The sequence below is a fragment of the Ambystoma mexicanum genome, chromosome 3p (genome assembly GCF_040938575.1).
Source record: "Ambystoma mexicanum isolate Mex_15411 chromosome 3p, UKY_AmexF1_1, whole genome shotgun sequence".
Taxonomy (NCBI): Eukaryota; Metazoa; Chordata; class Amphibia; order Caudata; family Ambystomatidae; genus Ambystoma; species Ambystoma mexicanum.
In genome coordinates, this window is record NC_090925.1 from 786901572 (window position 1) to 786917336 (window position 15765).

General features: G+C 50.5%; 1 protein-coding gene across 1 annotated transcript in view; it reads right to left on the bottom strand.

Moving 5' to 3' along the window:
* Window positions 1-15765, bottom strand: part of LOC138580876 (serine protease 33-like) — a 122981-nt gene that overhangs the window by 81028 nt on the left and 26188 nt on the right. The window contains exons 2-3 of the mRNA XM_069651766.1: window positions 1007-1033; window positions 400-562 (exon numbers count right to left, since the gene is read on the bottom strand). Of these exons, the coding sequence (XP_069507867.1) occupies window positions 400-562; window positions 1007-1033 (190 nt within the window). The remainder of the gene's footprint in view (window positions 1-399; window positions 563-1006; window positions 1034-15765) is intronic.

The following is a 15765-nucleotide window of genomic DNA, read 5'->3' on the forward strand; positions in this document are numbered from 1 at the left end:
GCTACCATTCATGTTCTACACCACTGCATGCTACCGCTCATCTACACCACTGCATGCTACCATTGATGTTCTACTCCACTACATGCTACCACTCATGTTCTACACCACTGCATGCTACCACTCATCTACACCGCTGCATGCTACCATTCATGTTCCACACCGCTGGATGCTACCACTCATGCTCTACCCCACTGCATGCTACCACTCATGCTCTACACCACTGCATGCTCACTAACTCAGAAGCAGGACTCAGTAGTAGGCTTAGAACTTTCTGCATATGTCAATCATGCATTTGCAAACATGAAAACCCAATTAAAGGTGCGTCATTATGGAAGAACGAGGAGTGAACCCTACTCCCCAACCTTCACTCTAGTGTCAGAGTGGCATGACTGCACTTACCGGGCAAAGCAGTGAGCTGCTGTTACCACCCACTCGTTGTTCAGCAGGGATCCTCCGCATACGTGCGCGCCGTTCTTACGTAAACTGATCTGCCAAGGCCACTCCCCATTGGTCGCATCCTGTCCGCCGACAATGCGATCCGAAATGACAGGTTTGCCGCATCCTGTAATGCAGAAAGCAAATTGCACTGGTGTAAACCCATCGCGAAATCCGCTGCCAGCCGGGTGATGCCACATGCGAGTACCAGCCCGCCCCACTGAGAGTCACACCACGCATTGCCAGTTCATTGTATTTAGAATGCGCAGTAATAGGGCGGGTAAGTTGAGCAAAAGCAGGCGGTACACATTCCCCGCAAGCTACTCGCCACGCACACAGCTCGAAGCATTCCTATGTTTAGACGTGTTTACGGAGAGATTAGAGCGCAAGCAGCAGTATGCCCACGTTAACTAAGGAAAGCCTAGTAGAGAATGATTTCTTATCTGAGAGACTCCACTCAAAGCGCAGCTGTGTGAGTTTGCCGCAAGACATCTCCCCGGCCTGTCCCCGCAGGATATATTCATACAGCCCAAAGTGCAGTGTCTGTGACGCGCAGGTGTGCCATCCTTACCTGAATAGGCGCGAGTGCTGTTCAGTCCTGAAAAAAGGTAAAAAGATACATGGATGTAAGCACAGCAGTACAGAAACGAGCAGTGCACTCTGAGAACACTGACCAGGCATGCACAACACAAAAATCAGCGCACGGGAACCCGGGTATAGGAGAGAGGGGATGAGTGCATTTGAGCGTCCATGACGTCGACGAAAACGTGGAACTGTCACGTCACCTAAAAGAAAGCAACAGGAAACATGACATGACATGATATGCTATGGCATTTATAACGCGCCCATACACCTCAGTGTTTCAAGGCGCGAGTGTTTCGGGCTGTATACTATAAGGTCACCTTAAGTGGCAATCTGGCCTCTAGGCCTTAGTGAGACTGTTGATTGTATATGAAGTGTGACCTGCAAGAAACCCCAACAACCTGAATTAGAATCCTTCCATGTTGCTCCTGATAGGGCCATCTTCAAGGTTCCCATTGGCCAGACGCAGTCACGTGACCAGACCATGAAACCACTTGGAAAGCAGTATGGGTGGCAAGGAAAGCTCAGAGAGACATATTCTCTGAACTGCAAACATGAAGACGCCTCAGCTCTCCATTAACTTAGTGTATTCAGAATTCAAAAGGACGGGGAAGGGCGACAAGCACTAACTAGTGCTAGTTTAGTTTATTTACCTGTATAGCGCACCCCACCCAAAGGTATCTGGGCGCTTCTGCTTAGGTACATGGTAAGTTACAGTAACACTTTACAGACAAAAATGCCGCTGTTGACGGAAAAACAGAAAGAAAATGGAGGAGGCAGCATGTTAACCGCTGCAGGGTCCTCTCCCAACTTGTTCCCCTCCCCCGGGGAAAGGGAAGGGTGCGGGGGGCGGAACAGCGCCAAAACACCCCGAAGCCCGCGAAGGGCAAAACAAAGGAAAGGGGCAGGGCGAGCCCCTTTATAACCAGCAGGGTCCTATAGCAGAGTCATCCAGCTCCTGCAGTAGGACCCTGCAGACACGTCGTGCTGTGAGGAAGGATTTCATTTTCCACCCACGAAAGGGCAGGGAAGGAGGGTGACACCTGGACGTCGCTGTCGCAGGATGGTCAGGATGGTGTAAGGCGGTGTTTGGGCGACCAAGCACAAATGATAGACTCCGGATGATTCAGAAGGAAACCGGAATGGGTCTTCGCTCTTCCGGACCAGCGCCTCTTGGGGGCCTAACAGCGGGGGCGTCTGGTGGTAACAACTAAGGCTCAGCTTCCCCCAAAAAAGAAACGGTGCTCTCCCCTGCCACGGACACCTGCATGGGCAGGATAGGCTCAGGCACAAAGAGTTGGGGCAGTTGGGGGCCTACTATGGTAACTATACAAAGGTATAGGGGGAAGCAGGTGAGGTCCGACACGGCGCAAGCGCCACACTTACAGACTGGAGTTCACAAAATCTGTACAATAATTCTGTTGTTATGGAAATATAACTGCGGCCAAGTTTGCCCGTTGAAAATACTGTCTCATGCCAATTCATTACTTGTGAAGTAACAATGTGTAGTGAAGGAACGAGCCAAAGAGGGCTTATTGGCAAAGAGGGCAAATGGACAAATGCAGAGGTTAATAACAGGATTCACTAATAATCATTTTCAGCGGATGAGGTGGGTTACAAATCACCTTGCAAACATTCGACGAAAGTGCACATGTTTTTGCTCAGCACAGGCAAACGGGCAGCAGGCACTCTTTAAAGATGTCGTCTATTATCATCCTTTAAGGAGGACGTATTGCCTGTTTGCTTAAATAACGACACTGCAGTCAATGGACGTACAGGGACAAAGGACAGCTGCACCAGAGAAATCCTTGATTCGGTACTGCTATTTCAGCTCTATCTTTCTCTAAGAGCGTTAATCTTAATGTAGCACGTAGAAGGCCGCGATAAGCCTGCTTTTATCTGAGGCAAAAGAGCAAGCATGATTGGACCAAAGAAGTCACTGTTTTGCTTATGCATGGAACCTACGTCATCTGGCCCAGTGAAAGATTGGATTGGTAGCAGTGCTTTAAGTGGGGTAAGGAATTGAGGAGGGGGTGTGTGGCATTTGGGGGGGGTGGCTTGTCTGGTGGGCGTGGCCTAATACTAGAAGGCGTGGCCTAAAGAAGAGCATGTAAAAATGAACAGGGGTTGTCTCGTCTACATAACTAAGCGCATACTGCAACACTGCTGGTACCACCAAAACGTTTTTTTTTCCTGGGCAAATCATTTAATTGCACTGTGTCTTATCTGCAGCACTTAAAAGTCCTGGTGTAGTAAATAGTGACAGAGTGCGATACAATGCTACGGTATACAGCAGTGTAGCCCCGCAGCGTACGCTTGTTTGATGCCAGTGTCCTTGTTCAGTGAAATAACGAAAGACATATCATGAGATTTCAGACCTATGTCCATGTGTGCTGCCTGGGCCTCATGCCCCTGAGCTACACACGAGTTCATGGGCCCTGCTCTCAGCCAGGATATACCTTCATATCCCGAAATGTATGCGCGGGCTAGTTTTACTGTTAGCAGGCATTTCATGGATTATCTTCCCAGCGTTGCTGCACATTGCTTCATTTAATCGAAAATGAGGGTACTTTGTTTAGAAAACACCTCTCAGGCAAGTAGAAGACAAAGGGCCTCATTACGACCCAGGCGGTAAGTTACCGCCTGGGCCGTGACTTTACCACCATGGCGTAAACTGCATTTACGCCATGGTGGTTGGCGGACTTACCGCCCCATTCCGACCCTGGCGGGGCGGTAAGTCCCCAATCCCCATTTACCCTTCCCCATTCCCATTTTTGCCCCATAGGGCATAATGGGAGTGGGGAAGGCGTTAATTACGCCACCGTAAATTACGGTGGCGTAATTAACTCCATGGTCCCTTAGCGCCATGGTTTTTAACACCTGCTAAAAGCAGGTGTTAAATTCGCCATGGCGCTAAGGGACCTCGTACTCAGGCAGTAAGGGTCGGCGCTGTTTACGCTGCCGTAAATGTCAAGCTGATTGGCCCGAGAGGACCGCGTACCTGTAGTCTTGGTGGTTGGTCTCGCAGAGGTCGCCAGTCTGGAGTCCAGGAACTGATGAGATAGCGGCACGAGGAATCAGCCTCTCCACCACCCAAATGAGGAACTGGGTGAAGGATGGACCAACCCCCAATGTCACAAAGGCACTCTCCCAGGTAAGCGTGACAAGAGGATGTAGGCTCAGATGGAGTGAACCATAGTCCAGGTAGAGCTTGTTGTCCAGACCATGAATCTTCCAAGAACCTCAGTGCAGCGACAGTTGATAGATAGACCAGTGTAGCAGAAAGGTATTCGTAGTAGGCAAAGGAGCTTGGCTGGTGCAGATAGTTCCAATGGTACACAGGATGAGATTCGGAGTCAGGCAAGACAGGAAAGAGTGAGGACAGTTGGAACTAGTTGTCTGGCCAATTAGAGAACTGTAGGAACGTGCCCAAGATGGAACAGGGGGAATGCAGGCTAGTGTGGGATAAGTCCCCTCTACACAATGATGACTCAGGACAGAACTCCGGAATGGGCTGAGGGAAGACTGACCCAGGGCAAAACCTAGGTAGTAGCTGGAGGCTGGCTGGCCCAGGGCCGAACCCAGGTGAGGATTGAAGGCAGGCAGGCCCAGGACAGGACCCGGATAAGAACTGGAGTCAGGCTGGCCCAGGGCAGGCCACAGGTAAGGACTGGAGGCAGGCAGGCCCAGGACAGGCCACAGGTAAGGCTGGAGGCAGGCAGGCCCAGGACAGGCCACAGGTAAGGCTGGAGGCAGGCAGGCCCAGAACAGGCCACAGGTAAAGCTGGAGGCAAGCAGGTAGGCCCAGGACAGGCCACAGGTAAGGCTGGAGGCAGGTAGGCCCAGGACAGGCCACAGGTAAGGCTGGAGGCAGGTAGGCCCAGGACAGGCCACAGGTAAGGCTGGAGGCAGGTAGGCCCAGGACAGGCCACAGGTAAGGCTGGGCAGGAACAACGAGGAAAGCGAAGCAAACCGCGTTGAGACGCGGGCAGCTTTGACTAGCGGCCTCTTTTATGGGCCGCCGGCGCCCGAGAGGCCTGGAACGCAAACCGTTCCGTTTCCGGGCGCCGGCGAACCCAGAACGAGGCTTGGAAGGCAAGCCCCCACGGCGCATGCGCGGAACCGAGAGAGAGGACCTCCGCGCATGCGCCGAAGGCCGCCGGCCCTGTAATCCGTTGCTCCCCTCCCGGCGAGTCCCCAGACGCGAACGCGCGGGTAGACTCGCCAGGAGGAAATGGGAGCGGCAGACCCCAGTCTCCCGCGTGACATGACACTATGCCCCCTCCCAGGAAGACCCGGGGCCCCAGGCTTCCAGGGAAACCGTACGTAGAACTCACGTATCAGCCGGGGAGCATGCACGTGCTGGCGCGGTTCCCAGGTACGATCACAGGCCGGGTACCCCTTCCAGTCAACCAAATAGTGGAGCACCCCTCTACGGTACCGGGCATCACAGATCTCGTGTACCTCAAACTCAGGGCCCCCCTGTACCAAAACAGAGGCCGGACGAGGAGAGGTGCGGCCATAATCATCGACCACATAGGGTTTTAACAGGGACACGTGAAAAACGGGATGTACACGCCAGGAAGAGGGTAGGTGAAGACGGAAGGCTACAGAGGACAACCGTTTGGTGATAACAAAGGGTCCCAAATATCGAGGGGCCAGTTTGACGGGCAGATTGCGGAGAGGCAGGTTCTTTGAGGACAACCACACCTTGTCGCCCTCCTGGAAATTAGGTTCTGCACTCCTCTTCCTGTCTGCCTGTCTCTTCATCCGATCCTTGGCTTCACTTAAGATCTTGTGTGCAAGTTCTTGCTGTTCCCGGATGTGTAAGACCAGACCATCAGCAGAGGGAACAGTACTAGACGGAACTGGTTGAAAAGGCATTAACCGAGGATGTAGACCAGTGGAACAGAAGAATGGGCTGACTCCAATGGAGGCATGAACAGTGTTGTTGTAGGATACTTCGGCCAGATCTAGCCCACCTTTCCAATTAGACTGTGTGGCATTGGCAAAACAGCGGAGGTACCCCTCCAAAGTCTGATTGGTCCTTTCGGTTAGCCCATTTGTCTGTGGGTGATAGCCTGAGCTTAGAGCTCTATGTATTCCCAGATGACCACACACCTGTCTCCAAAAGGATGAAAGGAACTGGGTACCTCTATCCGATATGATTTTCTCCGGTAGGCCGTGCAACCGGTAGATGTCGTGCAGAAACGCTGAAGCCATTTGAGTAGCTGTAGGGATTTTCCGGAATGGGATGAAATGGGCCAGTTTGGTGAAGCTGTCCACAACCACCATTATACAGGTGTACCCTTCAGATGGAGGCAAATCCACAATGAAATCGGTGGCGATGGTATGCCATGGATAGGGAGCCACTTCGGTGGGCATTAACAAACCCAATGGTCGTCTTCTGGGAACCTTGCACTGGGCACATATTGGACAGCTGTCAATGTACTTCTGGACCTCGGTCGCCCAACCAGGCCACCAGAACTGTCGGGATATCAACTCTCGAGTGGCTCTGACCCCGCGATGTCCTCCTATGGGTGAATCATGGAATCCGTGTAGAATGCCCCTTCTAATGGCTCCTCTGGGTATGTAGAGTCTTCTTTGAAAAAACAACAGTCCGTCTCGTTCTGATACTAGTTGCCGACTAAGAAGGGACGTTCTTTCTGGATCCGACCGAGTGGCTTCCGCGATGGACTTAAGGTGAGAGGACAAGGCCAGCAGAAAATGGCGAGGAGAAATCAGTGGCTGTTCTGGACAGGGCGTCCCATCTACGTTTTCCAGGGACCTGGAAAGCGCATCCGCTTTCGTATTGGAGGTTCCCGGGATATAAGTAACATGGAACTCAAACGGAGAGAAGAAGAAGGCCCACCGGGCTTGACGAGGAGTCCGACATTGCAGAGAGCGAAGATATTGCAGATTGCGATGGTCTGTCCGCACCTCCACAGAAAAGCGTGCTCCGAGGAGAAAATGTCTCCATTCCTCGAATGCGGTCTTGATGGCTAACAGTTCCCTTTCAATCACCGCGTAGTTTCGTTCGCTGGGACTCAACTTGCGAGAATAATAGGCTACTGGATGTTCTACCAACGTGATAGGATCTTTCTGAAGAAGGACTGCCCCTACAGCAAAGCTGGAAGCATCGGCCTCCACTATGTAAGGCAACTCTTCCTGGGGATGGCGCAGGATCGGGGCAGCCATAAAGGCCGACTTCAATACGTCGAAAGCCCGGGAAGCCACGAGATCCCATTCGAACGTGATCTTGCTGCTGGTTAGCCTGGTGAGGGGCGCCGAGATCTGTGAGAACTGTGGGATAAAGCGCCTGTAAAAGTTTGCGAATCCCAGGAAGCGTTGGAGAGCCTTGATATCGTGTGGATGTCTCCATTCTTGTATGGCTCGCACCTTCTTGGGATCCATCCCAATGCCTTCTTGATTGATAACAAATCCCAAGAATTCAATGCTGGGTTGGTGAAAGCTACATTTCTCCGCTTTGGCGAACAGGTTATTGACGGACAGCCGATGAAGGACCTCACGAACATGTTCCACATGCTCGTCTAAGGATTTAGAGAATATCAATATGTCGTCCAGATAAACCCAAACGGATAACCCTAACAGGTCACCAAAGATGTAGTCCATGAATCGTTGAAAAACAGCGGGAGCATTACATAGGCCGAAAGGCATAACCCTGTATTCAAAATGCCCAAAAGATGTCTTGAAAGCTGTCTTCCACTCGTCCCCACTCCTGATGCGCACCAAATGATAAGCTCCGCGGAGGTCCAATTTGGAGAAGATACGCGCAGTATGCAGGGTTTCAAGGATGCTGCGAATTAAGGGTAAAGGATACCGGTCCTTGGCTGTTATGTCATTCAACTGCCGGTAGTCGACACAGGGTCTCAATGTACCTTCTTTTTTCTTTACAAAAAACAGGGGGAATCCTGCAGGCGATTTCGATGGCACAATGTACCCCTTTTCTAGACTCTCCGACAAATACTCCTGAAGAACTAGCTTCTCGTCACGTGACAAAGCATATAGTTTCCCATGGGGAATAACGTGGTCCGGTAGCAGGTCAATGGAGCAATCAAAAGAACGGTGTGGAGGAAGGGGTATGTTGCCAGGTTCAGAAAACACATGTTTGAATTCGGAATATTCCTGTGGGACCAGAGACGTGGAACATAGATGAACCCCATTGCTGTCCGTTATTAGAGAAGTCGAGACGGTCCTGGTGGGAACGGGTAGCTTGCATTCTTGAGCACACCGTTCGGATGAAAAGGTCAAGGTCTGGGTTCTCCAGTCTATCAAAGGATTGTGGTGTTGCAACCAAGGTAATCCCAAAACCATCTTGTAGTTCGGTGACTTGATAACATCAAAGGCTAGTTCCTCGTAATGATCAGCAATCAGAAGGGCCAGTCCAACTGTGAACTGACTAACGGGTCCAGAAGACAAGGGAGTACCATCAATAAGCTCCACCGACAGAGGCGTGTGTCTGGAAACGAGTGGTATCTTATGTCTGGTGACGAACGTTTCGTCGATGTAATTGCCGGAAGCCCCACAGTCCAGTAGACCGGATACTTCCAGGTTCTTGTCTGGTAGTTTAATTCGGACCTTCAGGGTCTGTAGTACCGCTGGTTGCATGGGCAGACGTATAGAACAAATAACAGAAGGGTCTGAGGAAGGAATGGGACCTGTCGTTGCCCTTCCTGTATACGACAGGTCTCCTAGTTTCCCGACTTCTTCTTCTGCGGACGCAAAGGACACGTACCCAAATAATGTCCAGCTGCTCCACAGTAAAGACACAAACGCAAAGACCTCCTTCGTTTCTTCTCTTCTTCCGTCAAAGGTCCCCTCATGGCTCCTACTTGCATGGGCTCAGGTCCGGACTCGGTCGACCCAAACGAACCAGCAGGTGTGTTGGTTGTCCGGGGACCGCTTCTGTCAAGCCGACGTCTCTCAGCCTTTCGTTCGGCTAGCCTTTGGTCAATACGGAGTACTTGATCGATCAAGAGTTGAAGGCTCTCTGGTTCAGGGATGTGAAGTAACTCATCCTTGTACTCCTCTCTCAGGCCTCGACGAAACAGTGTCTTCTGTGTAATTTCGGGCCACTGGGAGTCAGTAGCCAAAAGTCGGAAACGGCTGATGTAGGTGATGACGTCATTGCTTCCCTGTTTGTAGTCCATCAATTGATTCTGTGCAACGGAGGCCAGGTTCGGCGTCTGAAATACCTCAAGAAAGGCCTTTTCAAAGGCAGCAAAGTCATTCAAAATAGGACTGTTCGTAACCACAAACGGAATTGCCCAAGCTAATGCGTTCCCAGTTAGGTTCCCCAAGATGTAACCAATCTTGGCCCTATCAGTGTTGAAGTAGGTAGACCTGAAGAGAAAGTGTATTCTGCAGTGGTTACAAAACTCCGCCACCCGTCTAGGGTCTCCGTCGAATTTGATGGGTGTTGTATGAGCCAATGATCCCTCTCCTTGAGAGGTACTAGGTGCTCCTTGCGTTATCATTTGTCGTAATGTTTGATTCTCCTGACGCAGGGCGGTCATCTCGGCCCTGAGCGCTAGCAACTCGTTCCTCATGTCCTGCGATTCATCCATCTCTGAATCAGGAGGATGGCGTCTCAATCTGTCAAGCTGATTGGCCCGAGAGGACCGCGTACCTGTAGTCTTGGTGGTTGGTCTCGCAGAGGTCGCCAGTCTGGAGTCCAGGAACTGATGAGATAGCGGCACGAGGAATCAGCCTCTCCACCACCCAAATGAGGAACTGGGTGAAGGATGGACCAACCCCCAATGTCACAAAGGCACTCTCCCAGGTAAGCGTGACAAGAGGATGTAGGCTCAGATGGAGTGAACCATAGTCCAGGTAGAGCTTGTTGTCCAGACCATGAATCTTCCAAGAACCTCAGTGCAGCGACAGTTGATAGATAGACCAGTGTAGCAGAAAGGTATTCGTAGTAGGCAAAGGAGCTTGGCTGGTGCAGATAGTTCCAATGGTACACAGGATGAGATTCGGAGTCAGGCAAGACAGGAAAGAGTGAGGACAGTTGGAACTAGTTGTCTGGCCAATTAGAGAACTGTAGGAACGTGCCCAAGATGGAACAGGGGGAATGCAGGCTAGTGTGGGATAAGTCCCCTCTACACAATGATGACTCAGGACAGAACTCCGGAATGGGCTGAGGGAAGACTGACCCAGGGCAAAACCTAGGTAGTAGCTGGAGGCTGGCTGGCCCAGGGCCGAACCCAGGTGAGGATTGAAGGCAGGCAGGCCCAGGACAGGACCCGGATAAGAACTGGAGTCAGGCTGGCCCAGGGCAGGCCACAGGTAAGGACTGGAGGCAGGCAGGCCCAGGACAGGCCACAGGTAAGGCTGGAGGCAGGCAGGCCCAGGACAGGCCACAGGTAAGGCTGGAGGCAGGCAGGCCCAGAACAGGCCACAGGTAAAGCTGGAGGCAAGCAGGTAGGCCCAGGACAGGCCACAGGTAAGGCTGGAGGCAGGTAGGCCCAGGACAGGCCACAGGTAAGGCTGGAGGCAGGTAGGCCCAGGACAGGCCACAGGTAAGGCTGGAGGCAGGTAGGCCCAGGACAGGCCACAGGTAAGGCTGGGCAGGAACAACGAGGAAAGCGAAGCAAACCGCGTTGAGACGCGGGCAGCTTTGACTAGCGGCCTCTTTTATGGGCCGCCGGCGCCCGAGAGGCCTGGAACGCAAACCGTTCCGTTTCCGGGCGCCGGCGAACCCAGAACGAGGCTTGGAAGGCAAGCCCCCACGGCGCATGCGCGGAACCGAGAGAGAGGACCTCCGCGCATGCGCCGAAGGCCGCCGGCCCTGTAATCCGTTGCTCCCCTCCCGGCGAGTCCCCAGACGCGAACGCGCGGGTAGACTCGCCAGGAGGAAATGGGAGCGGCAGACCCCAGTCTCCCGCGTGACATGACAGTAAACCCCTTACCGCCTGGGTCGTAATGAGGCCCAAAGGCCGAATTGCACGTGTATACACACAACGATAAACACGTCATACTTGCATTTGTGGAAAAAAGCGGTAGTCTGTAAATATGCAACCAGTGTCAAGATTGCGAGCAGTGTAAAGCAGTGTTCTAATGACCCGCAGAGAGTTCAGTTTCCAGATGACTTGGAACTTACAAAGGCAGCGAGCATGTCATCACCAACCTGGTGTGCATGTGACCTGCTGCACCAGGTCATTTGCAAAAGGAAAGAGGTGATGGCAGGGAGGTGATGGCCTTTCCCCCTGAAGTGAAGGCTTTCAGAAGCTAATGTCTCTGCCATGGGGTTAATGGGTCAAACATGAACACCGTTTTGTCTCCACTCCTGTAGTGCCTGTTACAGTGCACGGCTGAAACGGAATTCTTACTCTCAGCCTTACACTGTAAAAGGCACAACAGGGAGTGGAGGCAAAAGGGTGTTAATGGTGGGGACGCCGTGTATTTCCAGAGCTGTGACTAACACAAGTGCCAGCCAGCCGCAGCTTTGTGCTAACTAGTTTGAGGGAAGCTGTGACTGCCCTGCACTTCCGTCAATCACAGCTGCCCGACTTGATGATGGTGGGCTCATCTCCCGTTGCGGCTTTTTGGAGATAGCTGGGTGGATGGACTTATAGATCGAAAGACAGATGTGGCGACGACACTAATGGAGAGGCCGCTGGGTTACAGTCATCTTTTTCTCCTGGCCCGTCCTGGATGTCTCTTTCATGGTCCGCAGGTTCTCCAGAATACGGCTCCCAGGGTGGCCACTGGTACCTTCTTGCGCGTTTCCATCTCTCCTATAGGCCGATCCTGTCATTGGCTCCCGGTTCCTGAATGTGTGGAGTTTATGGCACTTTGCATTGTTCATCGCGCCTTTTATGGCACAGGCCCCGAATCTCTGCCAGTGATATTCCGTCCGTACGTTCTTTCTCGTTCCCTTCACTCCTCTGATGCCTGATTGATTCAGGTCCCTCCCGTCTGTTGCTCCCGGACTGGTGGTCGCGCCTTTTCGGCTGCTGCTACTTGTTATTTTCAGGCTGCACAGAATCACCTTGCATTTCGTCGTTCTTTGAAAACATATCCGTTTTTGGCTTCCTCCGCTCAGAGTTCCTTGTTCTGTTTTTAGTGCCATGATAACCTCGCTGGTGATAGTGGCGCTTTAGAAGTTTGGATAAGACAAGATGAGGATAGATATGGTGATCGGATTGAATAGATAGATATAGAAAGAAAGGAAGGAAAATGTGAAATATGTATATGGATATTTGCATATATTTACACAGGATTAAGGGCTAGAATTAATGTGTTCATAGATGCGATGGAAGTGTACGATAGCTAGAGGAGATGCTGGCAAAGGAGCCATAGATGGAACAGATGCATGTCTAGGATACATAGAAAGGATGGGGTAGATAGAAGAGGCACAGGGATAGAACCAATAGAAAGGATTGGATAGATGGAAAAGATGCATGGCTAGGATACATAGAAAGGATGGGGTAGATCGAAGAGGTGCAGGCATAGAAGAAATAGAAAGGATTGGATAGATGGAAATGATGCATGGCTAGGATACATAGAAAGTATGGGGTACAGAGGTTCAGGGATAGAACCAATAGAAAGGATTGGATAGATGGAAAAGATGCATGGCTAGGATACATAGAAAGGATGGGGTAGATCGAAGAGGTGCAGGGATAGAAGAAATAGAAAGGATTGGATAGATGGAAAAGATGCATGGCTAGGATACATAGAAAGGATGGGGTACAGAGGTTCAGGGATAGAACCAATAGAAAGGATTGGATAGATGGAAAAGATGCATGGCTAGGATACATAGAAAGGATCTGGTAGATAGAAGAGGCGCAGGGATAGAACCAATAGAAAGGATTGGAGAGATGGAAAAGATGCATGGCTAGGATACATAGAAAGGATCTGGTAGATAGAAGAGGTGCAGGGATAGAACCAATAGAAAGGATTGGAGAGATGGAAAAGATGCATGGCTAGGATACATAGAAAGGATCTGGTAGATAGAAGAGGTGCAGGGATAGAACCAATAGAAAGGATTGGAGAGATGGAAAAGATGCATGGCTAGGATACATAGAAAGGATGGGGTACAGAGGTTCAGGGATAGAACCAATAGAAAGGAATGGATAGATGGAAAAGATGCATGGCTAGGATACATAGAAATGATCTGGTAGATAGAAGAGGTGCAGGGATAGAACCAATAGAAAGGATTGGAGAGATGGAAAAGATGCATGGCTAGGATACATAGAAAGGATGGGGTAGATACAGAGGTGCAGGGATAGAACCAATAGAAAGGATTGGATATATGGAAAAAATGCATGGCTAGGATACATAGAAAGGATCTGGTAGATAGAAGAGTTGCAGGGATAGAACCAATAGAAAGGATTGGATAGATGGAAAAGATGCATGGCTAGGATACGTATAAAGGGTGGGGTAGATAGAAGAGGTGCAGGGATAGAAAGGATTGGATAGATGGAAAAGAGAAATGATATCATCCAAAAGCATCTCTCATCCCATCCGAGTTGATGATTTTCGCGTCTAGAAACCCTTGTGTACAGGCGTGTTATAAATGCCATATCATATCATATCCCTGAACACCTTACACGATTTTCTGTTGAAAGAGCCACGGGGCCCTGAAAAGGCCCATCGGATGTTCATCAAGAACGGCATGCCAGCATGCCCAAGAAAGGCATTGCCAGCTGCTGTAGGAGGTTGAGTTGCCACAACATGGCCCGAGTTGGAGATTTTCAGGAAGCATTGCTTGTTTAGGCAGACACAGCAAAACCTGAGGGGGGATTCATCAGGTAAATGGTATGTTTATTGTTTATTTTACTTGTATTTGGGTGCTGTGATGCTCCCACCCATAGGGTCTCGAGCAACTTAAAATGTTCACAAGGGAGGAGCTGAAAAAGAAGTTACAACATTTTCAGGACAAGATAGGAAGACCAAGATAGCCAGAGGATGGCAAGGGAGTGGTCTTTCTAATGTAGGTGTGGGGGGAAAAGCCCATGTTTTGAGACTTTTGAGTCTAGCCTTGTAATAACTCTTATGATGCTTTCTTTATCAAAGAAGCCCAGTAAAAATGCCATGCCTGCACCCTGGTACGCCAGCGCCTCGCACTCACACATAATCACATGGATTATGAATGTGATTATGTGTGTGTGTGAGGCGCTGGGGAACCTAGGGAGCATATTATGTGTGTGAGGCACTGGGGTGGCAAGGGACAGCCAGTGCATTTTATAGTGGGCCCACTGCGCCTCGCAGTCACATATTATCAATTGTCTGAATGTGAGGCACTGGGGGCACAGGCTAGGCCTTTTTTACTGGGCATCTATCATAGATGTCCATTGAAAAATGGCATGCCTTTACCCTATGTCCACCAGCGTCTCACAATGGACAGATCATCAATTATGTGTGCATGCAAGGTGCTGTGGGGCTCTGGGGTTAGACATGGAATTGCATGCAAGGCACTGGGAATCCCAGGGGTCTGGTATGGCAGTCTTCACTGGGCATACTGAGTACAAAATGCCATGCTTGCCTCGTGGGCTGCTGAGCAGCGCAAACACGCACACAATCAATGTGATTATGTGTGTATGTGAGGCGTTTGGAGGCCCAGGGGACAGGCATGGTATTTTTTACTAGACATCTATCATATATGCCCAGTAAAAAAAATGACATATCTGCCCCTGCCCCCCCCCCCAGCACCGCACATGCGCACAATCATTGTTATTATGTGTGTATGTGAGGCGCTGGGAGGCCCAGGGGTCAGTCATGTTATTTTGTACTAGGCATCTATAAAAGATGGCCAGTTAACAAATGACATGCCGTCCCCCTCGTCCCCCAGCACCTTACAGAATTTGATTATGTGTGCATGTGAACTTCTGGGGGGTCCAGGGAGCTGGCATGGAATTGTGTACTAGGCTTCTATCATAGGTGCCCAGTAAGAAAATGCCATGTCTGCCCACTGGACCGACCAGCACCTCACCCGCTCACGATCAATGTGATTATGTGTGTATGTGAGGCGCTTGGGGTTACAGGGGTCAGACACAATCATAAATGGGCAGTAATGAATGACATGCCTAACCCCTGGATCCCCCCATCACCTCGCACGCACACATTCAATGTGATTATATGTATATGTGAGGCGCTGGGGTGCCCAAGGGTCAGGCCTGCTATTTATACTAGTCATCTATCATAGATTGCCAATAAAACAAGCATTGGCAATGCCAACAGTTTGGGCTTTTGTTTAAGCATGGGAAAGGCACTTGCCAGACACTGCTGTAATGGTGGCCCTTGATATTAGCAGGCACTGAATGGTGTGAGTGCTGGGCATCTAATTGCAGTGCTTGGCAAATGCCAATACTTATACACAAGCCAAAACGGTTGGCTTTGTCAATGCTTGTTTTTAACAGGACTTCAGTGATGGAAGGGCATATTGTTTATAAATCAAGTGGCTGATGGCAGACCTGGCTACGAAATGTTTATTATGTCAGTAGAACGTTTACAACTGAAATTACGTCATTGATTCTCAGAAGACTGCTTTGAAAAAACTCTGGCTGGCACTTGAGCGCAGACTTTGATGGTAAGGCTTGAGTGAGCTCAAACAGTTCCCATGAAAAGGTATTTTGGGCATGAACTAGGTGGGACTGGCCATAGGGATTAGCATGGCCATGGGCAGTGAATGGGTGGTCAAATGACCAAGCAACACCTACAAAGCTTTTTGCCCCTCCTCATATGCCATTTCTCCCTATCTGTGTTCTAATACAATAGTTT